At 37.6% G+C, this 26,902-nt stretch overlaps 2 protein-coding genes across 6 annotated transcripts in view; one reads left to right on the top strand and one right to left on the bottom strand.

Moving 5' to 3' along the window:
* DSC1 (desmocollin 1) overlaps window positions 1–26,902 on the bottom strand; it is a 345,309-nt gene that overhangs the window by 298,518 nt on the left and 19,889 nt on the right. The window lies entirely within an intron of this gene.
* Window positions 1,934–26,902, top strand: part of DSG3 (desmoglein 3) — a 30,618-nt gene continuing 5,649 nt past the window's right edge. The window contains exons 1-14 of the mRNA XM_014845357.3: window positions 1,934–2,162; window positions 10,350–10,385; window positions 10,914–11,045; window positions 11,895–12,050; window positions 12,508–12,652; window positions 13,516–13,682; window positions 14,575–14,703; window positions 14,976–15,161; window positions 17,858–18,129; window positions 18,785–18,924; window positions 20,016–20,243; window positions 21,921–22,175; window positions 26,228–26,367; window positions 26,655–26,718. Coding sequence (XP_014700843.1) covers window positions 2,115–2,162; window positions 10,350–10,385; window positions 10,914–11,045; window positions 11,895–12,050; window positions 12,508–12,652; window positions 13,516–13,682; window positions 14,575–14,703; window positions 14,976–15,161; window positions 17,858–18,129; window positions 18,785–18,924; window positions 20,016–20,243; window positions 21,921–22,175; window positions 26,228–26,367; window positions 26,655–26,718 — 2,098 coding nt within the window. The 5' untranslated portion in view covers window positions 1,934–2,114. The remainder of the gene's footprint in view (window positions 2,163–10,349; window positions 10,386–10,913; window positions 11,046–11,894; window positions 12,051–12,507; window positions 12,653–13,515; window positions 13,683–14,574; window positions 14,704–14,975; window positions 15,162–17,857; window positions 18,130–18,784; window positions 18,925–20,015; window positions 20,244–21,920; window positions 22,176–26,227; window positions 26,368–26,654; window positions 26,719–26,902) is intronic.

Raw genomic sequence — 26,902 nt, 5'->3', positions numbered from 1 at the left:
CACTTTGGTGGCCCAAGGTTCGCAGGTTCAATACTGGGCACAGACCTATACACTGCTCATCAAGCCATGCCATGGCAGTGTCCCACATACAAAATAGAGGAAGACTGGCACAGATGTTAGCTCAGGGACAATCTTCCTCAAGCAAAAAGAGGAAGATTGGCAATAGATGTTAGCTCAGGGCCAATTTTCCTCACAAAATTTTTTAAAAGTGCATAAAAAGTATGCATTATGAAATTTAGAGGGAACTCTACAAGGAACGTCAAACCTGATCTTCAGAAATTTTCTTTCCAAGTGGAAGCAGATTTTAAAACCTCACCACTTATTTCTCCGTAGGAGTCAACACTCATCAGATTTGTCACAAATACTGTTTAAGGTATACGGTGTCAGCCAGGGGTCAACAAACATTTTCTGAAAGTAAATAAGTAAAGCAAATGTTTTCTGTAAGTTAGTAAATATATTTGGCTTTGTGGCTGTACAGTTTCTGTCCAGCTACTCAGCTCTGCTCAACTCTCTGTTGCACCACAGAAGCAGCCATTCACAATACATAAACAAATAGGCAGGGCCGGACAGGTGGCGCAGCGGTTAAGTGCACTGGTTCCGCTTCTTGGCGGCCCGGGGTTTGCCGGTTCAGATCCCGGGTGCAGACATGGCACCACTTGGCAAAAGCCATGCTATAGTAAGCACCCCATGTATAAAGTAAAGGAAGATGGGCATGGACGTTAGCTCGGCAAAAACAGAAGGATTGGCAGTAGTTAGCTCAGGGCTAATCTTCCTCAAAAAAAAAAAAAAAAACACAAATAGGTATGGCTGTGTTCCAAGAAAACTTTATTTATCAACACTTTATTACAAAAACAAGATTTTTCTGAAGATGGTGGTGGTGGTTACACAACAATGCGAATGTGCTAAATGCCGCTCAGCTGTACACTTAAAAATAAAGTGGTAAATTTTATGTCATGCATATTTTACCACAATTCACAGAAAAAATATATATATTTTGCCTACAAGGTGCATTTTTCCAAATCCTAGACTATGAAATCCTTTCTGCCTAAAATACTCTGTGATTGAATGGTTTCCCTGAAACTAAAAAGCTTTCCAAATCTAATGCATAAATACTTACAAAGATAAAATTTCTCTTCTACCAAATCTTTCTTCAAATATTCTAGAATGTTCAAGAATGCTTCTAACTCTAGTGTTAGAAGCCAATTAAAATGGTGTTAGTGGTTTTTCCCCTATCCCCTAACTTGGGTTAGAGTCCAGATGTTTAGAAGCGCACAAATACAAGCGGTAAGCAAGGTGACTGCTCTGGGGGAAATGTCTTGAGTAATTAAAAGTGCACAAAGATAATCTACTTCACTAGCCAACCTACTTTTTAAAAAAACATATAAATGAAACAGAATACAATAGCCAACATGTCATCTGATTGTTATCAGAGATCTGATTTTGCAATGCATTATTTACATATTTCAAATATCCAAGGTACCACATAACTGTTTACTCCTCTTTTATTCCTGATTGTTTTCATCCAAAACCTGCATTTATAGTTGCTTGATGTGATGATTTTCTTCATCAGATTTGCAGTTACTATTATTGCTTAACACCTACACTCTGCTTAACTTTGGATCTACCCACATACATTCAGGCTAAAAATAAACGCTCTTCCACAAGTTAGGTTTTGGGGGATTTTGTCTGTTTTGTTTTGCTTTGCAGTTTTAATTGTCCCCATGAGAAGAAGCCAACTAGATTTTTTTTCAGTGCAGTCAGGACTAGCTTTGGCATTTCCACTCTATGATGAATTTATTATTCATCTGGTACCTTCCTATTAAACTTCGCCATTAGCCTGTGAACTTTTCTTTCAGCTTCCAACAAAGGATTTCATTGCTTTAGGAATTGAGGTGTGTCTAAGTTTTTACCTGGGAGCAAAAGTGATGCAAGCGTTTCTGATGAGACCAATCCCGGGTTTAGGGTGGGGAGGAACCACATAACAGGCCGTCTGTAGACTCCTGAAGAACGGCGGAGACGCTGCAGAAGGGTTTCTCTTAGACATCAGATGCAGACGGTTGGAAGGACCGAGGCAGAAATTCCCCTCAATTTGTTGCCCAGGGAAATCATACACGATGACTCGGCTCCCTTTCAGAACCACAGGGGCTCTGGCCATTTTAATGGTAAGTCCTATTTTTTTTCTAATAATTGCAAACTTTCCTTGCTTCTTTCGTTGTTGGAGAATATTATATTTGATTGCTGAATCGCTATTATAAATTCTAAAAAGATTGCAGTGGAAATAAAAATTTTTAAATGAAATTGGAAGGATTACCAATTTCTTCCTTTTGTTGTTTTTTTTAATGTTGCATTTTACTTAAAAAAATAAGCCAGAGAGAATTGAATTTGAAAGCTGCCGTTTAGCATTTCTTTAATTAACGAATTAAATAGGGCTGATCTCAGATCTATTTTCCACAACATCTTCACTTTCCTCTAAGTAATGCTTTTATTCGTCTTTCTAATACACAAACTAAAACGCATAAAGAGAACCAGGTCTATTTTCCAAGGTTACATATCCCTTAAGCACATGGCTTACAATTGTACATGCTGGGTCTTGATAGCTGACATGTTTTTAAATAGTCAAAGACTGTTGAATTAAAATCAAAGCAATGTTTGACTCTAGAGAAGTTGGGAGGGTTATTAAGAAAACAGTGTTTATGTTTAACCATTATGTACAGAAAGTATCCAGACGTTAGCAGGGGAAAAAAAGTACAACATTATATTACGCCATTTTTTCAGGAGAGTAATACTTGTGTTGATTGTGAAAGTTTTATATAATATTATCTAAAAGAGAAGTGGAATGTGCTGAGCACAGCACTAACCGGGATATTACATACTAGTTTGTTCCTTAAGTGTGTTGTTTTAGTCAAGAAAAAAATATGTCCCAATATTATCAGTTACATGAAGGTATCGAAATAGTGACATATACCATAAATGAATATCAAAAAATTCCTAATACTAATTCTCCACTTTATCAATAACAAGCTGGGTTGGCCTACGCACCAGTTTCCCTCACCTCCTCATCCAAAAAATTGAGATAATTGGACTTCAAGAAGTTACAGGGAGCTAGCTCTCAAGAAACAACTTTTTAAAAATTGAAAGTGTCTAAAATGAGAATGGGGCTGCTTGTGAGCCAGTTTCCCAGCCGTGCCCCTCATGACAATGCTCAAGCAGAAAATCTGTACCATCCCTTCTGTTAGATTCAGCTTCCATTATGACGATGTAACTAACCGTTTGGGTTATTCGATGAATTTATTTGATCCAAGAATGTTGTAAGGAGAAATGTGACAGTTGTATGACTTTCTCACCTTTCCAGATAGTTGTTTCTGGACTAATCTGCAGGTAACCTGATGACCCATATGCCCAAGCCAATAACCAGCTCAGGAGCTAGTTATATGGCAGCGGGTGTTGGAATAGCATCTTCATAAAGGACACAGAATTTGGAGACCACAAGCTTAGGGCTATTTTCCCTGCTTCGACTTAGAGACCACTCTCTGGTCCTACAGTGTCTGTGAGATCCTTGTACCGAGGGCTGTTTTATTCATCTTCATATCCCCAAAGCCTACCATACTATCTTTCTTACAGTGGACACATACTGTTTGAAGAATGGATAAATGAATGATTGAAGGAGGCCTCTCTCAACTATAACCCCCCCACACACACAGTGCTTCTATAATGCTAGTCATGGAGAAATCTATGAAATCTAAGACATTTTCCTCCCCTTAGGAAAATTTTACACACACACACACACACATGCTATTTACATAATATAACTTCATATGTAATTGTTAAACTGAGTGGTCTAGACCTGCTCTGTCCAATATGGTAGCCACTAGCCACATGTGGCTATTAACTACTTGAAATGTGGTTGATCTGAATTGAGATGTGCTGTTAAGTGTAAAATATACATCATATTTTGAAGACTTTGTATGAAAAAAGAATGTAAAATATGTCACTAATAATTTTCATGTTGATTATATATTGAAATGATACTATTTTGGATATATTGGATAAAAATATATTCTTAAAATTAATTCTACCTTTTTAACCATTTTTAACATGAATATTAGAAAATTAAAGATTATATATGTGGCTCACATTTGTGGTTCTCATTATATTTCCATTGGACAGTGCTGGTCTACCGTTAATGCTGTCAGTGGAAGACAGTGCCAGTCAGAAGGGAGGCAGGCAAAGGCTTCGTGGACTAGGTGAGATCTGAGCTGCTTTTTAGTAAGTAGAGGGAGATATCTTTGGTTTTTAGACCAGCACGAGCAAAGGCAGGAGAGATTATGGCATTCTCCTACGGGCAATGGACACACTGGTTCGTCTGGAATGACAGCTTGCATTAGAGAATCTGGACATGAGCTGGAAAGGTGGATGAGGGTCAGATTGAAATGTACATTCTGTGAAGACTAATGGAATCCTTTTAGAAGTGGGGAGCCACCCAGAGTTTTGAAATAATGTGGTGATGTGGAAAAAAGCAATGTTTTTAAAAGCATTGTTGAGTGAGAATGTACATCTTTTGTTATTAAAGGGTGGGGTCTGAAAGTTAAAAGACGTGTTTGGAGGTTTTGAACTAATTCCAACCTATGACCACACAAGGGTTGCCTATAGAGGTGAGATGGAATCGCAAAGTCACAGACTTCAATTGACGCCTGTACCGCTGACTCACTCCAGGCCCTGTTTCCCGCATTGTCAAATGAGAATAATCATAGCCCCCTTGCCTAACTAAAATGGCCATACTGAGAATAAAGCAGCAATGTGGGCAAAAAGTGCTTTGAAAAATGTAAAGTGCTTTGGAAGACTAGTTCTTATCATCTGTAATATTTTAGTAATAGGGATGATTCTTAATAACTTCTTAATATTCTACCTTACTATGTTAAATGATCACCAACATCAGTTTCAATAAGTTAAGAAAGGGCCTCCATTCTCCTTGAACAAAAGAGCATACCAAAAACTATCGTAAGATCATTTTCTGAAAATTGACAGAAAAAACAAAAGATATATTTTAAATGAATATAATAGTGGGTGTGGAAAAATGCATTTTCACACTTGGAGCTTTACTCAAACTTTCCACTGTTGAGCCTTCCAGATTAAGGAGGGGAAGGCATGGAGAACACCTACCGATTGTTGAAGAAGAATGTAATATTGATCAGTTTCCTGTGCTCGTTTGATCCATTTGGCACAATACAAAATTAACATTTTGGGGAAAGGATTTGTGATTAAAAATTGCTTATTTTCAGAGATTTAACCTTTTGGAAACAGTGTTTGTCTTCAAAGGAGACCATTGTTCAGTATTTTATAGTCCACAAAATCTGAAACAGTTTGTCATATAACACTCCTGGACAATAAGCTATTTAATTTCATGTTACTACATTATGTAAAAATTTACTCATTACAAAACTAATACAGACATTTGAAATCCAAAGGTTTTTAAAATACAATGTTTTAAAGAAAACAGGAGTGGTAGGGATGGAAAAAAAAGAAAGAAGTAGTTTAAATATCAAATTCTGAGTAAAAACATGCTCCAAATATAGAACTATCTTCAACCACCTTCCTCTATAGAGTATCCAAAGGGAAATTTTTAGGAAAAGAATTGTAGGTTAAATAGCCCAAATTTTTAAAAGAAGGAAAACTTTTGTGGTATCTTTCGTGTCTTAATTGATGAAGCAATCCAGTTTCCAGTGTTAATAAGCATATGAAAATAAACTTCCTCCTGATTCTCTCCAGGAGAATCCTGTGATTCCAAAATCAGAATAACCTTGTCAGTAATTCTGGCCAGCCCTGCGTGACTTGGGCAGAAGTCAGGAAAGACGTAATTACTTCAACCTATGACCACTCCCACTTACTTAATACCTGAAACCGGTTTTCATTTGAAGCCAGAACATCAGTGCCCATGAGGTTTCTCATAAATCTCTTAGCTTTTGGCTCTTCCTTACCAGTTAAGAGTCAATCTGATAGCCTAAGGTGAGGGCTTGCTTGGGAAGTTCATCACAAGAAAATTATACAGGCAATTGGTTACTACTCATAATTATACTGTGACTAATTGAATCTGTCTAATATGCATATTTTTCTTGCATGGCTGCTGGGAAGTTGATCAGGCTGTGCACTGCACAACTGTAGGAGGTGCAGTCAAAGAAACTACAATGTGAACAGTACCCTCCTGGAGTTGTGCAAGGAGCAACCTACACAATTGTACAATGGAGCTTTGGTTCTTATCTCTTTCTGATGCTCAAGAAAGAGAAAGTTCTTGGGGCCAGTCCCATGGCTGAGTAATTAAAGTTTCACACACTCTGCTTCCATGGCCCAGGTTCACAGGTTCAGATCCCAGGCGCGGACCTACTGCACTCACCAGCCATGCTGTGGAGGCATCCCACATACAAAAAATAGAGGAGGATTGGCACAGATGTTAGCTCAGGGCAAATCTTCCTCAGCATAAATAAATAAATAGAAAGAAAGAGAAAGTTCTTATGTGCCGTAACGTGAATAACAATAAGAGGTCACTTCATGCCAAAGTGGCTTTTTTTAAAGTTTGGTGACAGAAGTGATGAATACTTATTAAGCACTAACTGTGAGCTAGGGCTCATCAATGTGCTTCAGACCCGTCAATTCATTTAATTCTCACGACAAACCTATAAGGTAAGCAGAATTATTATCCCTATTTTACAGATGAGGAAACTGAAAGACTGTGTTACCAAGTCATACAGCTGGTACACGGCAGGACTGAGATTTAAATTCAGGGATTCAGGATCCAGTGTGCAATTTGGTATTACTACACTTGACTGCATCCTACACAGCACTTAAAATGAGCATTTGAGAATACCCACACGTATTTATTTTTCTTAGCATCACGATCTATCATAATGCAAGGTTTAATTTTCTAAATTAATTGTTTACTCTAAAAATCAGTTAGTAAAAATTGAATTGCCCCAAATTAAATAATAATTTCCAAGTAATTAAACACATGCCATTTTTGTTCAATTAAAGAATTTACCTTGATGAATACAAAGTTTATTAGGATGTTTTAGGGTTTTTAAAATTTTAAATTTTAAAAAGTATATATCTAGAGAGAGAGAGAAAGCTATGAGATATCATAAAAGATCAATCACTCATTTCTTCTGAATTGTACATATGTAAGCTACTCATCAAACATGTACTGAATGACCTCTATGATCTGACACATTAATAATCACTGTATCTAACCAATTATAAAAATAATATCACCAACTTATATATATTTCAAGACTTTTTTCCAAAAAATAATTAATAAATAAAAAATCATGCTTAAAACTTATAACGATTTCTTTGAATTACCTAATTCATTCTACAAATTCCCCAGAGGGTAGTGGGTGCAATCCACTCTTCTCCCATTCTAGAGAGGAGAAGAGTGGCCTTGCCCTGGGCCAGCTGGGACGAGCTCCCTGGCTCTCACGCATAGTCTGCCCCTCCTCACCCTAAAGCTTAAGGTAACTCTAAACAAAATCTTAGCCAACTAAGTAAAATAGCAGCTGCTACTACAAGTGGTTTTTAAAAATGTAGTCACCCATATCCTCAAAATTTATTTATTATATATCTATCATATTCAATACAAACTTTAATGATATAACTATGCACATTTTAATTAGCAAATAGGGCATATGGATATCAAATTAGTTTAGTTTATATGCTATTTTACTAATTTAATAATCTGATTTGCTCTCAATAAAATATTTCTAATTCTTATCTATACCAAGGTATTTATGCCATATCAATGTTTTAAAAATTGTATAATCAAAATAACCAGGAAACAGGAGGAAGAAAGAAAAGTATAGGAATTCCCCAGATAAGGGATGCTTTCCTTGCCATGGTATTTCCAATCCAGGCCACTAAAAGAGACAACTTAATTGCTTTATTTTGTCAGGAAATTATTGGAATATTTACTAAATATTCAAAATAACTATATTAGCAAATTAACACAAGTAGCCACATATAAGTATTAACTAACTAAAATAATTGTTTTTAAAAAACGCTATTCTAAATAATGTAAGGTTATGATTATATTTCTAAATATCCAAAAAGCATTGCAATATTCAGAAGTGTTTCTTATTAACTACCTCATATTCCTAGAAATACCAAAAAAAAAAAAAATCACATTTTCACAACATTCTCTAAAGTTAGGGAACATTCTTGGTGGTCTAACTCAAAAGAGAGGATGGGAAAGAGCAAAGGTTTAGACTGAAGAACTTCTCTTAGAGCTCTGATTCTATGAAAAGACTGAACAAACAAGAAACAACTGTCTGCTACGTTCATTCTCCATAGTTTAGGGTTTGTCCTCCTTTGCTTCCCAGGAAAACAGAAATTGTGCCTCAAAGCTTGTTAGAAGAGTCATTCTCTGTGGGGCTAGCACCAACATGATTCATACTTTCCGGATGACTCTTCCAGATTTCCTGTAAAGGAGAGTGTGCCTGGCCCCTCCCTCCTTCACGTGTGGCTGAGTCGTTCTTATGAACTAAGACGGGAGTAGCGCAATTACTACATTGCGCTGGTCTCTCTCAAGTAACTCATGTTATTGTTTAATAAAGAGCAGAAAAGCTGTAAAAATCATTTTGAAACCTGTTATAACCACAAGTAATTGTTCTTTTTCATGACAATCTGAACACACCCCCTTTGAAAGAAGGATTTCAGTTAAATTTTTAGAACAGAAGGGTCCTGGCTTCCTACATCTGATGTACTTACTCCCTTGGTTCAGATTTGAACTTGCCTCTTTATTGTAACCTTCCAAAATAAACAATGTAATAAATCCACATTATTTCAGAAGTAACCTCAGCCTTTGGCCAGGTAGAAATCTAAACTGACTTATCATATAACTTCCTTTCTACCACGAGTTTGTTTCTATTTATTTATGCCCAGTTTGGGTGGAGTCTAGTGTAGTGGTGATGTACACACTTTGGAGGCAAGCTACCGAGGTTCAAATCCTGGCTCTACTAGGGCTGTTAGCTGGGGCGTAGTTCTCACTCTCTCATGTGTCCATTTCTTCATCCATAAGAGAGGGATTATAATAGTAGAGTCTCCTTCAGAGGGCTGCTGTAAGCATTAAATGATATAATAAGTATAAAGGTCTATGAATAGCAACTGACACAAAAACCATAATGAACATTAGCTACTATGATTACTGTAATTTTTTCCTTCTCATCTATTTTTCACAATCTTTTCCCTACCAGATTCTCTTCAGATAATCAGTGGGCAGGCAAATAGTTGTTAAACATCTGCTGAGGGACAGGTATTGCAAGGGTTCAAAAAATAATAATATTAATATAGAAGCACTGATTTGGAGAGTTTACAATTCTCCTGGCTTAGCACTGTAATGCACATAAAACAATAAGAAATAATAAATCATGGTAAACCATTATGGACTAAATTGCGTGGTACAGAATATGTGTTGTACGAGCTCAGAAAAGGAGACATCAGTAAAGACGGTTTCATGGAGATTGTTGGAGTTTGAGTTGATCTTAAAGGATGAGTAATATTTTAGTGCGTAAAGGGGAAGGAAGAAAGCATTCTAGGTAGAAAACAAGATGGAAAACGACACAGGTAAAGGTATGCTCTTGAGAAAGTAAAGACAGTAGCCTGCCTGAATTCAGTCTATCCTTATTTAATATTTTCAGATCAGTATGAAAAGTAAGCTCAATATTTAAATTGAAGTAATAGGGCAGAGATGTGCAGATCCATGTCCCAAAGCAAACAGTACTTATGATTGTAATGGCATATCTACATCTTTTATGTTCCATTTTTTTAAACCAGACTAGCTCCATTCTATTCTCTCCACTCTTGTACAACCAAGAAAATGCCTTACCCAGTAATTGCAGCTAACTAATACAGGACTGCCTTTGTACAAGTCAGTTGAGTAGGTCATGGTTTTTAATAATCCCCTACGGTCCTTTCTGAAGCTTATCAAAATGATGTTCACCATTGTTTCCCAAAGCAATAGGTTCCATAGCTCCTGGGAAATCTCTAAAGAACAGCCAGGTACGAAATGTCTGGTTGCTGCAACCAGCCATTAGGCAGAGTTCTGCAAAGTCCAACAGATTCTTCAGTATATCATTAAAATTCTGTAGTCAGATTAAAGAAGTAGGAGAACTTATTTATATTGAGAGCATTTTCTTTTTCCTGGGAGTATTTTACCCTTTGAATACTGCTTCTCCAAATCTACTTATTTTGAAATAGAAACAAACTACAATATGAACAGCAGAATGTAAAAATCAGAATTATCAGCTTATGTAATCACTTATTTGAAGAATTCACGGTTAATTTTGACTTTATTTAAATGTCTACAGGCAGTCCTACTGGTTCATGGAGAATTGCGAATAGAGGTAAAGTATGAACAAGTTTTTTGTAATTAAAATAATAGTTTAGTTTAAAAAATTAAAATTGTGTTCAGAAAAAATATTTATTTAATGTTTTAAATTATTTAATAATTTAATTGTGAAAATAAAATTAAAATTCTAACAACTAACCCAATAATATTTAAATACCAGCAATGCATAAATGTCATTATTGTAATTTATCACGTGCATTCTTTTTTCTTAAACAAATCAACAGATTTTCATTAAACAAGTCCTATGTGCCCAGAAAAGTTAGATATAATGGAATATATACAGGAAACATAAAATATGATTAAATGCTCCTATTAAAAATTATATTTATTGCTTTGTAATTGTTTTTGTTATTTAATGTTTCTTCTTTGCTTGACAAAGTGTGAGGTAGAGCGAATCAGACATCTAACAATCTTAGATACCTTGAAACATAGGAGGCTCCTCAACTTACGTGTCTATAATCAATACTTGAAGCAAAACTTTCCAACCATATGCATAATAAAATGGAATCCCTTTTCATATAAGACAAAAAGACAACATGGAGAAGATGAGACAGCAGTACAACAAGCCAAAAGGAGATATAAACGTGAATGGGTAAAATTTGCAAGACCCTGCAGAGAAGGAGAAGACAACTCAAAAAGAAACCCAATTGCCACAGTAAGTCATATGAGCAGGGGCAATGTGAGTTTTTAGAACAAATGTATTAGATGTAAATTTTTTAAAATATGGCGATTCCAATTAACAAAATGCAGACTGCAGAGTCCACAGAACAAATAACCTGGTAACTTCAACAAAAAAAATCAATAAAATAATAATAATTTCAATGGATAAGCCTTATTTAGGTCCAGATTCTAGCAAACAAATAGAAAAAAGCAGACAGATAAGACAATTAGAAAAATGGTTGGGAGTCAACAGGGGATTGGCCATGTGTTGACAATTGTTGAAACTGGGTGATGAGACACATCAGGTTCATTATACTATTCTAACTTTATATATATTTGAAATTTTCCATATTAAAAAGCTTAAAAGGTATAACAATAAAAAGCATATAACAAATAGCAAAAAGAAAATTTCATTTTAATACAGATTTTTTAACGCTTACTATATAATCCTTTGCCCTTTTTTCTCTCCAGCTCCTTATTTGAACTAAAATAAATGTCTTTTTTACTTTTTTAATGTTATCTGTTAAGAAAGGGAGCATTGAGAAGTAGCCTTGTCAATATTAAGTATCCTTGAGTTTCTCTCAAACTTTTAATGTCACCATGGTGGCCACAATCAGAACAAATATTCTAAGGCCAAAGCGATTAAACATATTCGTCCATGCCGGTCAACAGAGTCAACAATTTGCATTTATTTTACCTTCCTATTATCTATCAAGACAAATAGTAAACAGCACAGTGTCAGAAAGAGTGAATGGAATGAACAGATGACTCAAGACTCGGGAAGAGGGGAAAGAAAAAGCCTGATTCAGGATCTCCTTAACATTTGGGGTATTTTTGGCTGCAGATTACTTCAGACTTCCAAGCAACCCAGAAAATTACCTACCAAATTTCTGGAATGGGGATTGATCAGCCCCCTTTTGGAATCTTTGTTGTCGACAGAAACACTGGAGAAATTAACATAACAGCCATAGTTGATCGTGAGGAAACCCCAAGCTTCCAGGTAAGTCTGTGTCCTCAACATTGGCCACTCTTCGCTTCATGCACGGTGACTTTAGAAGGTGATACTTCTACTGGCTAATGTAGAGGAGAGATCAGCCCATAAATCAATCCACTGACACATAACAATATTAGTCTCTCTGCGAAGAGCCTCCACTTATGGTTGTGCCTTTGAAGAAATACACCAGGAGGGTTCATGAGTGAACGCTGAACTCCAGCATGCAGCTTGCCAAGAGCTACATGCTGACTTGAGACAGTATCAGCCTGGAGGAAGGACAACTTGCCCAACTGGGCTGCCCAGAGTGGGCACTTTTTCCTACTTTGCCTACTCTTTGGGGAAATATTTTTCTTCTTTGCACAAAAGTTCTGCACATGCCAGTAGAGGCCTTATTCCTACAAGCTTCCATAGTATGCAAACTAGGTTTGTTGAGTGATAATTAACATTTTCCCTCTTTTTCTAGATCACGTGTCATGCTCTCAATGTCCTAGGACAAGATGTAGAGAAACCACTTATACTAACAGTCAAAATTTTAGATATCAATGACAACGCTCCAGTATTTTCACAAAGTGTATTTATGGGCGAAATTGAAGAAAACAGTGCTTCAAGTAAGTCTTTTACAGTACCTGCCACTTCTAATTTTTTTATTTTTAAATACAAGTATCACTATAGTACATCATTTTTATAAGCTAATTTATTCTTTTAATTTCATCAGTAGTTTTGCAGAAAAACTCATCAAGATAACCTGAGTCTTCCTTTCTAACATCTGTAGTTGAGCTATTTATCCACTGACATTATCTTCTAGATTGTAGTCCTGTTATAAAGTCAATAGTATCTTCTGCTATCTATATAGTCATATGAGTACCTGGCAGTCACAAAGCTGAAGAGGTGGCCTTAGGCAGCCTGGATGGATCAACTGGGCTTTTTTACACTACATGGGACAAAGACATACATTACTTGGATAACTTGGGGAAAAGGGAGAATTATAAGGCCATCCTCAAGGGAAGAAATAAAAACAGAAAATAGTCTCAACCCCAACACAGCCAAGGCTTAAGGAGAACTGGAGGATTGTTATGGAAGGCAGCACATTTCTACTTGATTAAGAGAGACAGTAAGAGATATTGCAAGTGATGTGTAAATTTTTTTGAGCATACAGATAGCTTTAAGATCTTAAAAAACAAAGACCAGGGGCCAGACAGGTGGTGTAGTGGTTAAGTTTGGCGTGCTCTGTTTCAGCAGCCCAAGTTCTCAGGTTTAGATCCCAGGTGTGGACTTACACTGCTCAACAAGCCATGCTGTGGCAGTGACCCACATACAAAATAGAGGAAAGGTTGGGAGAGATGTTAGCTCAGGGCCAATCTCCCTCACACACACACAGACAAACGATCAATTTGAAATTGTGTTGAACATTTAATGTGAACAGACTGTCAATCTTTACATATTCTTTAATGAACTTCTTCTGTATTCCTAGACTCACTGGTGATGATTCTAAATGCCACAGATGCAGATGAACCAAACCATTTGAACTCTAAAATTGCCTTCAAAATCCTCTCGCAGGAACCTGCAGGCATACCCATGTTCCTTCTAAGCAGACACACGGGGGAAGTCCGTACTTTGACCAGTTCTCTTGATCGAGAGGTAAAGCAAGGCACTTAGGAGCATTCAATGATAAAGGATTTGTCTGTAAGAAAGCCAAGAGAGATGACTCCATTTTATCTGAGAATGAATGGAGAAAGGAAAACAAGTTCCCAGTATTCACTTGGGCTAATCTAGGGAAATGGTTTGCATTCAAGTGTGAGTCTGGTGGGGTGGGATGTGTACCTGGGACCTATAAAATCAATTGTACCCTAAACAAACAAGAATCAGCATGCCAGTAGGAGTTAAAGTGGGAGAGTAGAAGAAGTCATTGGCATACACGGACAAAGATTGAACTGTGACTAATTCCTCATCTGACAGAGGAAAAGGAAATTTCTTAGATTAAGGGAGAAATTTCTATCTAGGATAAAGCCTTCTCTGATGTCACACTTTTTCTCTGACTTTTAATTTTACTCCCTGCTTCCAGAACACTAAAGAATCCCCTTCGTCTCTCTTCCGTGTCGTCCTACCACCACAAATACCGTCACCACCACCACCATCTCAATCACCATTTTCAACCCTGTCAGACTCCATATTACTGTTAGACAAATGATCTCCCACATGGACAAACAGGAAAGCTCTATAAGTGAGCATCCCTCAGATATGCAACCCACCATCCTCATTGCCCGTTTTTGCTCTAAGTGTACTCTCTTGGCCCAAGAAGCTAGCAAAAGAAAAAAAACTTATTCTAGCCCCGTAAAGACTTCCACTCAATCATCCAGAGCCCCACACACCTCCTCTATGATGGATAGAGAACAATGCATGCGATCCTTCTAGAGAATGAACCATGAACTTGAATATTTTCACCTCCTTACCCAAAGGAAGCAAGTGGTTTCCATTCATATTCTTGACGCTGGAGATTAATTATTTTTCTCTATTTTTTCTCCAAATTTAGCAAGTTAGCAGCTATCGTCTGGTTGTAAGTGGTGCAGACAAAGATGGAGAAGGACTGTCAACTCAGTGTGAATGTAGTATTAAAGTGAAAGATGTCAATGACAATTTCCCAATATTCAGAGAATCTCAGGTACACCTTCCACTCCCTGAAGAATAATTTGTATATATATTTCATTTTATACTTTGCCATCCTGATTCAGTATTTGCCTGCTTGCTGGCTTTCATTTAAGTTCTTTGCACTTTTCTTAAAAAATAAGCTTTTGTAAAATATAAGAATGCAGTAACCGGCAAGGAGGCAATACGTAATTTGAGAATTAATGATTAATACCATTCAGAATAAATATAATCCCTTTAGATAAAACCTGACATTGAGTCTTGAATTCTGCCTTTCTCCATTTTTAGTATTCAGCACGTATTGAGGAAAATACTTTAAGTTCTGAGTTGATTCGATTTCAAGTAGTAGATCGGGATGAAGAGTTCACGGATAATTGGCTTGCAGTGTATTTCTTCACCTCTGGCAATGAAGGGGAATGGTTTGAAATACAAACTGACCCCAGAACTAACGAAGGCATCCTGAAGGTGGTTAAGGTAAGGAGCAAATTCCCTTCGATGGGAAAAATATCCTATACTTACCAAAACGATCATTTCTACAAATAACCTTTATTCCTTTATGAATAACAATATCACTTCTTTATAGAAAACACATAAAAATAGACAGAATAAACACACACACACATAGCCCCATTACCTAAGGATAACCTTTCTTAATATGTTGACTTATTTCCTTCCAAGCTATCATACTTTCTATAGTAAACACAAACACACTAATATGTGTATATTTATAGGTGTGCCTGCTTTAAGCACAAGAAAGTAAAATACATTTCTTGACTTAACCTCATTCACTCTCTACAATTAAAGTTAAGAGAAAAAAATACATAGAATTGTGGCTTGTGAATTTGTCAACTTGTTTTAAATGGACTAGCTACAGTCAGCAGAGAGGGAAAAATGCAATTTTTTTCCTAGAAAATAGGAATGTATAACTAAATCTGCAGGATAAAAATAAGTAATTGAGTAAAGCTTCTATTTACTAAGCCTGGCTACAGCAGACCTCTCCCCACATCTGGAATAACATAAGGATATTTCTGCCAGGATACTGTATAGACTAGAAAAAATAACCACCATTTGGGGACATTCCTTGGCATGGAACATTGGACTATATGACAGCTTCTTTAATCCCTTGAGTCCAGTAGAGTCACAGACCTATAAAGTTCCCTTAACAAGGAGACTGCTGGAGTCCCGGATTGCTGGAAGCCGTGCAAGCAGTTCCCACCACTCTGCTTTTCCGAGAGAGGGCTACAGCCATCCTCACTTGCAAGGGTTTTGTTATAAACTCCCAGCAATGCCTGCGAATGAGATATTGCCTGTCTCCTGTGTTGGTGTCATCCAGTCTCCCAAACTAGAATCCCATGCCTTATCCTTCCATCATGGCATTTCCCCACAACACACAGCCAGTCATCAAATTCTGCCCTTGAAATTGTCCTTAAAGTCTGGCCCTGGTCTTCCTTCTTATGGCCTGTGCTCTCCTCGGCCTTGCTTCCCCTCCCCAAGAAGACTGGAGTCCCTCCTTATAGACGTCCCTATCTTATGCGTCTCTTCCTTTTGCTCTCCTACTGCCATCAGTCCACCACACATTTTCCTTAAAACCAATTTGGATCAGTTCTCTCCTCTTTAAAATCCTTCCTCGTTCTCCATTGGCCGTGAAAGTGGCCCTCAACCTTGATTGCCCATTTGAATCATCTGCAAATTTTCCTAGCCAGTGGGAATGTAGGAACTATTGGATCAGTTGGTTTGTGGGAAAGCCCAGGCCACAGCAGGTGACTCTAATATACAGCTAGGGTCAGTGACGACCTGCTGGCCTTTAAGATGACCCTCAGCCTCAGAACTGTATACAAAGCCCCTCACCCTCTGCAGCCAGCCAACTCCCTATCATATGTAACTCTGGGCATCTGCAATGCTTTCGCCTCTGCCTGAGTAATTCCTCAATATCCTTCAACACCCAGCTTACATGAAACCTCTCATAAACCTTTCATAACTTTCCCATGTAGAAGTATTCACTCGCTTCCACATGGACTCTATAATTTCTTTTGTCAGCCCTCGTATTACAATTACCTGTTTATACATCTTTCTCTTCCACTCCACTGGGAAATACCTGAGCCCACAAAACCAGTCACTGCCAAGTTAAAACTCATTCAGTTCTCCTACCTTAGTTATTTTCAGTAATATACAAATGTAACCGAGATGAGCATTTCCTTTTCTCATTACCCTCAAAAACTTTACTAGTAAATGGAAAAAGCTATCCTGGGATTCCTCAGGCCTTGACTGGGGCCACCTGAGTAAGAGAGTCAAACAAATAGCTATCATGCAAGACTATCTGAGAATGGTTCTATGAAGAGTTGATAGGACAGCCACTCACTGATTGGCAGAGGCCTATTTGCCAACCAAGTTAATTAAGATAATTTGCCTTTGCCACTTAAGAATTTTTAAAGTCAGGAAAGACATTATTGCACATGAATTCAATGACTGTCCTGTGAATGGCCACAGCTGCCATTTATAGGAATGTATTATGGGCTTTAATTTGTTCAGTCCTCACAACAATATGACGAGGTAAGGTTTTTTTCCAGAAGTGGAAAGTTGAAGATCAGAGATATTATTTATTGTGCCCTGAGTCACACAGTTATTAAATAGCAAAACCAGGATTCAAACATGCCACCACAGCAAATTTGAGATTCTTACCACTGCACCATACAGCCTAAAGAAACTCTAATGACAGGGGCCGGCCCTGTGGCCTGGTGGTTAAAGTTCCACACACTTCGATGCCAGGGTTCTCGGGCTGGGATCCGAGGGGTGGACCTACTCCAATCATCAGCCATGCTGTGGAGGCAAGCCACATACAAAGTAGAGGAAAGATTGGCAAAGATGTTAGCTTAGGGAGAATCTTCCCCACCAAAAAGAAAAAGAAAAAGAAAAAAACTCTAATGATGTTTAACTAGTCTAAAAACAGGTACGCTGCTTTGTAAGTATCAGTTACCAAACTGAGGTCTTGAGTTAAGAATTCTAAACGTTTCTTTATCTCAACATTACAATGATTTCTGAAACTGTTTTGCTGTATATAAATAAAAGGATCCATTCATGGCATGTAACATAGAGTTCTGCTATCTTCTTCTCGATTTACCAGATCATATTTTTGTGACACTTCTTTCTTTCTCATTTTATTTTTATTCTAGCCTCTAGATTATGAACAACTACAAAATGTGCAATTTAGTATTGCTGTCAAAAATAAAGCTGAATTTCACCAATCAATAATCTCTCAATATCGGGTCCAGTCAACCCCAGTCATAATTCAAGTAGTAAATGTGAAAGAAGGAATTTCATTCCGTCCTCCTTCCAAGACATTTACTGTCCAGAAAGGCATAAGTAGTAAAACATTGGTCAATTATATCCTGGGAACGTACCAGGCCATTGATGAAGACACCAACAAAGCTGCCTCAAACGTCAGGTGGGATTATTTGTACAACATTTTATTATGCCTTGATGTAGTTTTAACCCATAAGCTATTACAAAATAACACCTAAACTATTATATGCCAAGAATACAAAGAGATACAAAGGTGGCCAACTCAAGGAACTAGATAACTCAAGAAGAGACAAGTAGTTAAATCATTAGAACATACTGTGTCTGAACAAATATAACATAAGCATAAGTTAAAGTGGAAACCAAGAGAAGAATGCCTTAGCCTGTCAAGAGACATCGGGAAAAAGTTTCATGGAAACTTTCAGTTGAGTTGTTAGAAAGAGTAGAAGTTCACCAGAAGACGAGAGTGCAATCAGATAAGGAACAGCACATACAAAGACATACATGTCCAAAACATAAGTGCACCATGCAAAGCAGTTGCTGTAGTATAAAGAGCAAAGACACGGTTATTTTATTGCACAGAGCAGAAAACTGAAAATCCAAGCTTATACTTAAGGATTATGAAATACTGCTTGTCCATGATAATATGTTAATTTTCTGCTGCTTTTTATAAAAGCACATTTCAATGTCTTAAATTAAGCATAAATACATTACATATAAAATATATAAAATGAGTCACTTTCATTAAATAGGTAACATTCTATATTTGAAAGAAAACATTTTTTTCTATCATACAACAGATATGTTATGGGACGTAACGATGGCGGTTTGCTAATTGTTGATTCAACCACTGCTCAAATCAAATTTGTCAGAAACATCAATCGGGATTCTACTTTCATAGTTAACAAGACAATCACAGCTGAAGTTCTGGCCATAGATGGTAAGAAAAATATTTCAATCATTTTTTAGAGAAATGTTATTCCAATCGGCAATTTTCTTATGAATAGATGATTATTGTTATTTAACATATTGCGTTTATCACTAGATAAAGTTAATTATCTTAGGGGCCTTGGGTCTCAAGTCTGAGGCAGCTGAATCCAGGAGAAGATGGAGCATTCCAACTTTTTGGTGAAGTTTGTAGCACTAGTGAATTCTGTGTTCAGTCCCTGTGGTTTGCTGTGGTTGTGGCAGGAATTTTTAGACCCAGAGGAATTTCTGAGTTCAAGAGGATGGATGAAGATTGGTACAGAAAGCCTATCAGGGAAGTGCAACTCAAATGTGAGGTGACTCTGTGAGTTATTTATAGAGTCAGTTACTTACAGAGACCACATATGCTTACATCATTGAATGATAAAATCTTCTAGAATGTTTTAAAAATAATATTCATTGAGTGTGTGTGTTTCCCCAAGTATAAAATTAATTTATCCTCAAGGCAATAAGCAAACATAAAACAAAAAAATAAACACCAAATACATATCACCTAGGAAAACAGCAAAAAGCACTAATGGAAACAACAAAAATGATTCATAATCCCTCCACCAAGAAATTTTTATTTTATTGTTTTTAATTGTCAACATTTAAAAATTTTTCTTCAATAAACTTTTATAGCCTGGGTAATAAATATAAATCATCGTTTTTTCCAAATACTTGGCTCAAGTTTTAGAAGCAAAAAGCTTTCACATGCTGCTGGACTCTTGCATAGAATATATTTGAGAAAACTTTTATTTTTATGTTGACTTCATTTGTAATCAGCGAATTGACCACCTTACAGCTCTCGGTTTTAAGGATATTAAATTAACAGCCAATGCTACTAATTAGAGACACAAGTCAAGTTGATAAACCCAAATTTGCTTTTTACAAGATGTGGAAATCAGGTGACATCTTTTCACCTGTAAGAACAGCAAACACAATTTCTCATGAGAAAACACAGTAACTTGGCTGCGTGCAAGAGAAATTTAAAAGGTTTATTTATTTATTTTTTGTACAACTTGTTCTGTATATTTCTTTAACTGTAAAATGTTATTCTTACAGGAGACACGGGTAAAACTTCTACAGGCACCATCTATGTTAAAGTACCTGATTTTAATGAAAATTGTCCAACAATTGTCCTTGAAAAGAAAACAATTTGTAGTTCATCCCCTTCTGTGATTGTCTCGGCTAGAGCACTGGACAATGATAAATATACTGGCCCCTACACATTTTCACTGGAGGAACAACCCGTAAAATTGCCAGTTGTGTGGAGTATCACAACACTCAACGGTGAGTAACAGTAAAGTTGCTTCCATAAATGAAAGTGGCTGCTTCTTCATATTTCCAGAAGGATAAGAGGGTCCTTTGAGAGCAGGTCCTTTCCAAGAACAATCGAAAAACTTCTTTGCAATGAAGATGCAGTCCTAGCCTTGTGAATTTCTTCTCTCTTCAGAAGAGAAAAGGAATCTGACTTGTTGGCACTAGTTCATATTTTCTGTTCTTCATGTGGACTCCAATTGTTTTCTATTTTTAATATTTATTTCTATCTCCACAGCAGACCAAAAAAAGATTAGAGTCAGGCATCTATTTTATTGCAGCACTGTTTAAATTCATAAATACATAAACTTTTCCTAACTAGCCAGGCTGTGAGCAGACATGAAGCAATGGAGGGGTCCCCCGCTCAAGGCTCATAGGAAGCGCTACTTAGTCTGTCACTAGTCAGGAATCTTGAGAGCATGGTGGACTGAAACTCATAAACTCTTTAGCCAACGGGAAAGAGCTAATCCATTCTTCCTTTTCTCCTAACCTCTATCATGCTAATTTTACATTTCCTGTGTTTTCCAGGAGTCTCATAGAAACTCCTAAATTAAGTCTAAGATGTTAGACTTAATAAGAATCATCTCCTTTCTGGATTTTACAATGACCAATCATGCCACTTCAAATTCTTTGTACATGAACTCACTTTTCTCTAACTCTTTTCTGAACCAATCTTGCCTCGCTTCATGAATGTGCTCCACGGTGCGCTAGTCATAGGTTTCACCCATTGCTAGAGTCACCAAAGGGATCTTGTTCTCCATGGCCTTCTTCCCTGGGGCCTTACTGATCCTCATGTAAGGCTCTAGCTCCAAATCGTGCACATAGCATTTGGCTCCAAATGAGTTTACCAGACACATGGCCAACGAAGAGCTGCAAAAGAAACATCAGAGAGAGACAGGACCTGGCACTAGACACATCTGCTCTGGTGAGACTGGGCAAAGCAACAGTGGTTGGACTCAGTGGACCAGGCACAAGGTCAAAGGGCACGGTGCAGTCACGAATGATTCAATCAACCTAACTCTGCAGCTTATAAGAGCTGCCGCTGGAGCCCACTTAGAAAGGAACAACACAGCAATGAAGAATGGAGAATGATCAATGCTCATGAGTCAGAAAGGCAACAGGCCTTCACCACAGGGAATTTCATACAACCGGCATTGGGAGCACAGGATGAGGACTATCAGGAAGAGTTGAGGTAGCAGCAGCTAAATCAGAAACTCAGTCTAGATAAGTCAGGCACAAAAACATGGACTTAGGGGGAAGGTATACATTCAGAGAGCCACACAAGAGCCCAGGGTTTGGTGCAGACATACAGGAGAGTGCTTAAGCCCCTGGAGAGGGGGGCCTGATATTTAAATGATGCCCACCTCCCATCTTCTTTTGGGGGAAAATCAGGGTAGAACTGAGTTTTCATGGAGGAGAATAAGGAGCACATCCGGGGCAGAGAGAAGGGCAAGGAGGGGCAGTGCACACAGATTTACCCAAGTGAACGCCTAACAGCCCTCATAATTGCTCAAACCTCACCCTACTATCAGCCCGCGATTTGTGACAGTGATGTCTACAGCAACTCTGTCTCTGTTAACAAAAATAAGTAGTTTTAAGAGCAAAAGACACCTTGTGCTACTGTTGATTCGTGTGATTGTTTCTCTGCAGCCACCTCTGCCGTCTTAAGGGCCCATCAGCAGTTATCTCTGGGAACGCACAGAGTCTCCCTCATAGTAACAGGTCAGGACAGGCTCTGCGAGACACCAGAGAGCTTGACTCTGGAAGTCTGTCAGTGTACCAACAGGGGCATCTGTGGAACTGACGGGACTACAGACCCTGGGAACGTACGTGGTACGAAGTCATCGATGAGGCTAGGGCCTGCCGCCATCGGCCTGCTGCTCCTCGGTCTTTTGTTGTTGCTGTGTGAGTATGCCAAAGCTTCTTTCTGTTTTTGATGGGGTGTCAGCATTTGCATAGGCTTCATGCTGCACAGGCAACGCACCTCTGCCATGCAGAACCATTCCCTAATTGTTTTATAGGCAATGCTGGGGGGAAACGGCATCTTGAGTAAGAATCTGAAATGTTTAAAGTTAATGTATCTCTTGCCAACAATCTACATTCATGATACGACAAAGCAAGTCTTATATGTTGGACATTTAGAAAAAGCACAAGAGAATCAAGAGGAAAAAGTAAAGCATGAACACTTTCTACACACTGCCAGTAATGTTCATGGTCAAAATAATGGCTTTATCCCTGAGTGCGGCACTTTCTAAAATGTCTTCTCCATATTCAAGTCTCATGAGATTCTAAAATAAAAAGAGAAGCCTGGCCAAATAAATTTAGGGAAAATATAGGGGCTATCCTAGGCTTTGAGTTTTACAATGCATCTTAGTACAACATAGACTCTGCGAAGTTATTGCTTAATCCAGCATTTCCTCCGAATAACTTACCACCTGAATACACATCCCCTTTAAAGCTTTCAGACTTAAAATGAGTAAGTTTACTGAACACATGTAGGAAAACTACATACATGTATTATTTTTCAATAAAAGTAAAATTCATTCTATTCAACAAATAGGTTTCTGAAAAGTTACATTTCAATCAAAATATTGTGACTCAAATAGTATTTTGAAGGTAATGAGTTTCTATTTAAATGTGCTTCATGGCAAATTCTTGTATATACAAGAGAAATCCTTGATAAATTCACAATCACTGCTCATTACAGAATGATAGACTTTTACAGTTAAAATGATTTTTCATGATGATCAAGCCCACTTCAACCCATTCACGTAAACTTTTTGAAATCACAAAAAGGTACAGAAAATTACATGACAAGCACACATACTGCCATCACTGAAACTTAACAGTTACTAATAGTTGCCATTATTTGTTCAGATCTTTTGTGTGTGTGTATGTGTATGAGGCAGATTGGCCCTGAGCTCACATCTGTTGTCAATCCTCCTCTTTTTGCTTGAGAAAGATTCACCCTGAGCTAACATCTGTGCCAGTCTTCCTCTACTTTGCATGTGGGATGCTGGCACAGAATGGCGTGATGAGAGGTGTGTAGGTCTGTGCCTAGGATCCAAACCCAAGAACCCTGGACCGCTGAAGGGAAGCATGCAAACTTTACCACTATGCCACCAGGCTGGCCCCCAGATCTCTTTTTTTAAAAAGAGAAATCAATCGCTATAGATACATCTAGTAGCCTTCCACACGCATGCCATATGTTCCCCTCCCACCTTCCCCAAAAGTGTTTACTATTCTGAAGTTATCATGCATCATTTAGTTCAATAGCTGAAATTGATACTAGAGTTTCAGTTGTCCAATATCATATTAGTCAATTTCAAAAAACAAAGATTTTTCAAATACCTCTGTGAGTCTTTATGCTAACTTCCAGATGAAAGGGAACTAGATCCTGGTTTTCATGCACTTCATAGATTTTTGCATGTCTAACTATATGAAAAAGAAGTATACCATGACAAAACTATAATAGAAATGAATACAAAGGAGTATTGCAGAGGCTTCACAGAATAGGAGAATCATCAATTTGAACCTTGGAAAATGAATAGGATGCAGTAAGTACAAAAAGGGGGAAAAGTGTTTCCAAAGGGCAACAGAATGAGCCAAAGCCAGAAAACAGCAATGTTTTAGGAAGCACACAGTCTTGGGAGGCTAAAGCATGGGGAAATTGTGGAGAGGGAAGGAGACGAAACTGGAGGATGCATAGGGACTAATTTGCAACACCTTATGTACACATGCAATGGTGTTTGTACTTTAAGTTCTCAGAAAGGAGAGTTGTAGAAAGTACCCGAATAAAAGATCAACATGATCCTATTTGTATTTAAGGAAGGTAGCACTGGCAGCAGTGTGTACTGTAAATTAGAAAGGAAAGAAGAGCTAGAAGGTTATTCTAATAGTTCAGAAGAGATGATGGAGGCCAGATATAGAGGCATGGCATGAGACTAGAAAGGAAAACATAGGTGTGCAAGGCTTTATAGGGGTACATGGAAGGGATTGGGAGGCTAATGGACAGGAAGATTGGAAAAGAAGTCCAGACGAACCACTGAATTCAGTTGCTCCTGAAACCATTAAACGAAACTGAAAATATAAGAGGAAGTGCAGGTGTATAAGGAGGCAACGATGAGCTTGATTTTGAAGTGTTGAATTTTGAGGTGTGGACACATCCTGTAGGCCATTTTACACATGGGACTGTGGCTCAAGATGGCAGTCAGAGGAAATACACTGCATTATTCCCACAATATATTTGCTTCATGTTATCCTACCCTTTGCCAAATGCCATGTTCTGAATTATGTGCAGGATAGAACATACATTTTTCAGTATGTAGAAATAACACTCCACAGTTTGAAAAATGTTTTTCTGGATACATATATAAAAGCCAAATATAGATTGCACATACAATGATAAACAAGATTTCTAAAAGACTATTATGCCCACCTAAAAATACTGACCACACAGGTGTATATTCATTACCCTTCATAACTAATGTGTCAACTCACAATATTCAATGCTTCTTACACATTTAAAATTGAGGATGGCAATAAATAAAGCAAGCCTTTAGAAGTATCATTTATACGGACATTATATTACATTTTGAGAAAATATATTATGTCCAACCTATTTTATTTTATACACTTGGCCTAATATTTTTCATACTACATGTAAGACTGAGCTAAGTTGCATAACAGATGTAACCCATCTGAATACTAGCAAATCCTCATAGCACTCACTACTGTCCTTTACCTATACTAACTCATTTAATCCTCATGACAATCCATCAGGTAGATACTATTTATTCTCCCATTTTATGGATGCATTAACTGAGGCAAAGAAAGATGACACACATAACTTGCCCAGCTGCTGAGCAGTGGAGCCAAAATTCAAATCTAGAAGTCTGACTCCAGAGATTGTGTTCTTAAACCCCTCACTAAGTTCCTCTAAGTGGACAGAGTTCAAACATTAGGATTCAAGTGGCCTTGGCAGCCCAGAGGTGGGTGTGGGGTCACTGATTACCCAGCATGGGAAGCACTTCCTTTCAAGAAAGAGTATTGCTCTCTTGGTCCATTAGCATGAGAATGATGTTAATCTTTATTGCCAACATGTGACTGATAGGCACAGAAAGAATGATAATTACTGTGGCAGGCAGGCACCTCCAAGCTAAGGATTCTTAAGTGGCAATTAAGAGTGCATCGATATTAGATCATCACTCCAGTTGCTGAGGGAGTTTGCTGGCTACTTGCTGTTTACTAAGAGATCATTAGAGACCAGATTACTAAAACAGTATTATGCGCACCTAAAACTCTTGACCATCAAGGTGTATATTCACCTGACATGATATACATAGCCTCAATATGTACAAATAAATGCAAGAACAATAAAAATATATTATGGCCAGCCAGCCTTGAAGGCCTAGTGGTTGAAGTTCTATGTGCTCTATTTTGGTGGTCCCGGTTCACTTACCGGTTGTGGAACCACACCACCTGTCTGTCAGTTGCCATGCTGTGGTGGCAGCTCACATAGAAGAACTAGAAGGACTCATAACTAAGATATACAACCATGTACAGGGGCTTTGGGGAGAAAAAAAAAAGGGGAAGATTAGCATCAGATATTACCTCTGGGTGAATATTTCCCTGGCAAAAAAATATGTATATACACATATGAAAAGAATTGAGAAACTGAATAACCACCTTTATCACTCATCAAACAGTGACTATTTTAAGACAACAATATACATAGCACAAGAATGATTCAAACCATCTTCTTCAGTTTCGCAATCATATGCTACTTTACTATGCTTAATGTACCAAATTTTATTTTGTAGAAACTAATTTTGTTTCCTATTAGAAGTTTTCCATAAGTATTGAAAATATTACTTTGTAACATTTCTGACAATTATCACATCAAATCATTTCCAAGTGATTCAAATGTTCTGACATTTTGTTTTGCTTTTTACTAGTGGCCCCCCTTCTGCTGCTGACCTGTGACTGCGGGACAGGTCCTATCGGGGGAATGACAGGTGGCTTCATCCCAGTTCCCGATGGCTCAGAAGGAACAATTCATCAATGGGGAATTGAAGGAGCCCAACCTGAAGACAAGGTGAGGATCCAGTTTGTAAAACATTTATTTCAAAATTCAATTTATATTGAGATAGGAAATGGGGTATAAAAATAAGACACTCCTTGACCTTCATTTTGAGAGTTAGTGCTGAAATGAATAAAGACTTCTAGGGTTTTAGCTCTTCAGATGTCAAATCATGAAAATGGTTACTCCTATAAGAATTTAGGCTTGTAATGTTACCATTTGCAAAGAGCCACATTTTACCTATATTGCCATGAAATCTGATTTGTTTTTAAATATATTTATTTTTTGAACATGGTTTGCAGGAAATCACAAATATTTGTGTGCCCCTCATAACAGCCAATGGAGCTGATTTCATGGAAAATTCTGGTAAGTGAACATCAAATTTATTTTGGAAAGCCATAGTGGGTTAAATAAGAAATATTGAAAAATAAGAAGTGTTTGAAATTCTTTTCTTAATAATTTGCATATGTGTGCACAAGGTGGATATTTTAACACTGAAATAGGGAAAAGCTGGTTTACTATTAGTATATTAGTCAATTCTATGACCATT

This window comes from Equus asinus, chromosome 7 (genome assembly GCF_041296235.1).
Source record: "Equus asinus isolate D_3611 breed Donkey chromosome 7, EquAss-T2T_v2, whole genome shotgun sequence".
Taxonomy (NCBI): Eukaryota; Metazoa; Chordata; class Mammalia; order Perissodactyla; family Equidae; genus Equus; species Equus asinus.
The sequence above is the reverse complement of the archived record's forward strand: the minus strand, read 5'-3'. Positions and strand labels throughout refer to the sequence as shown.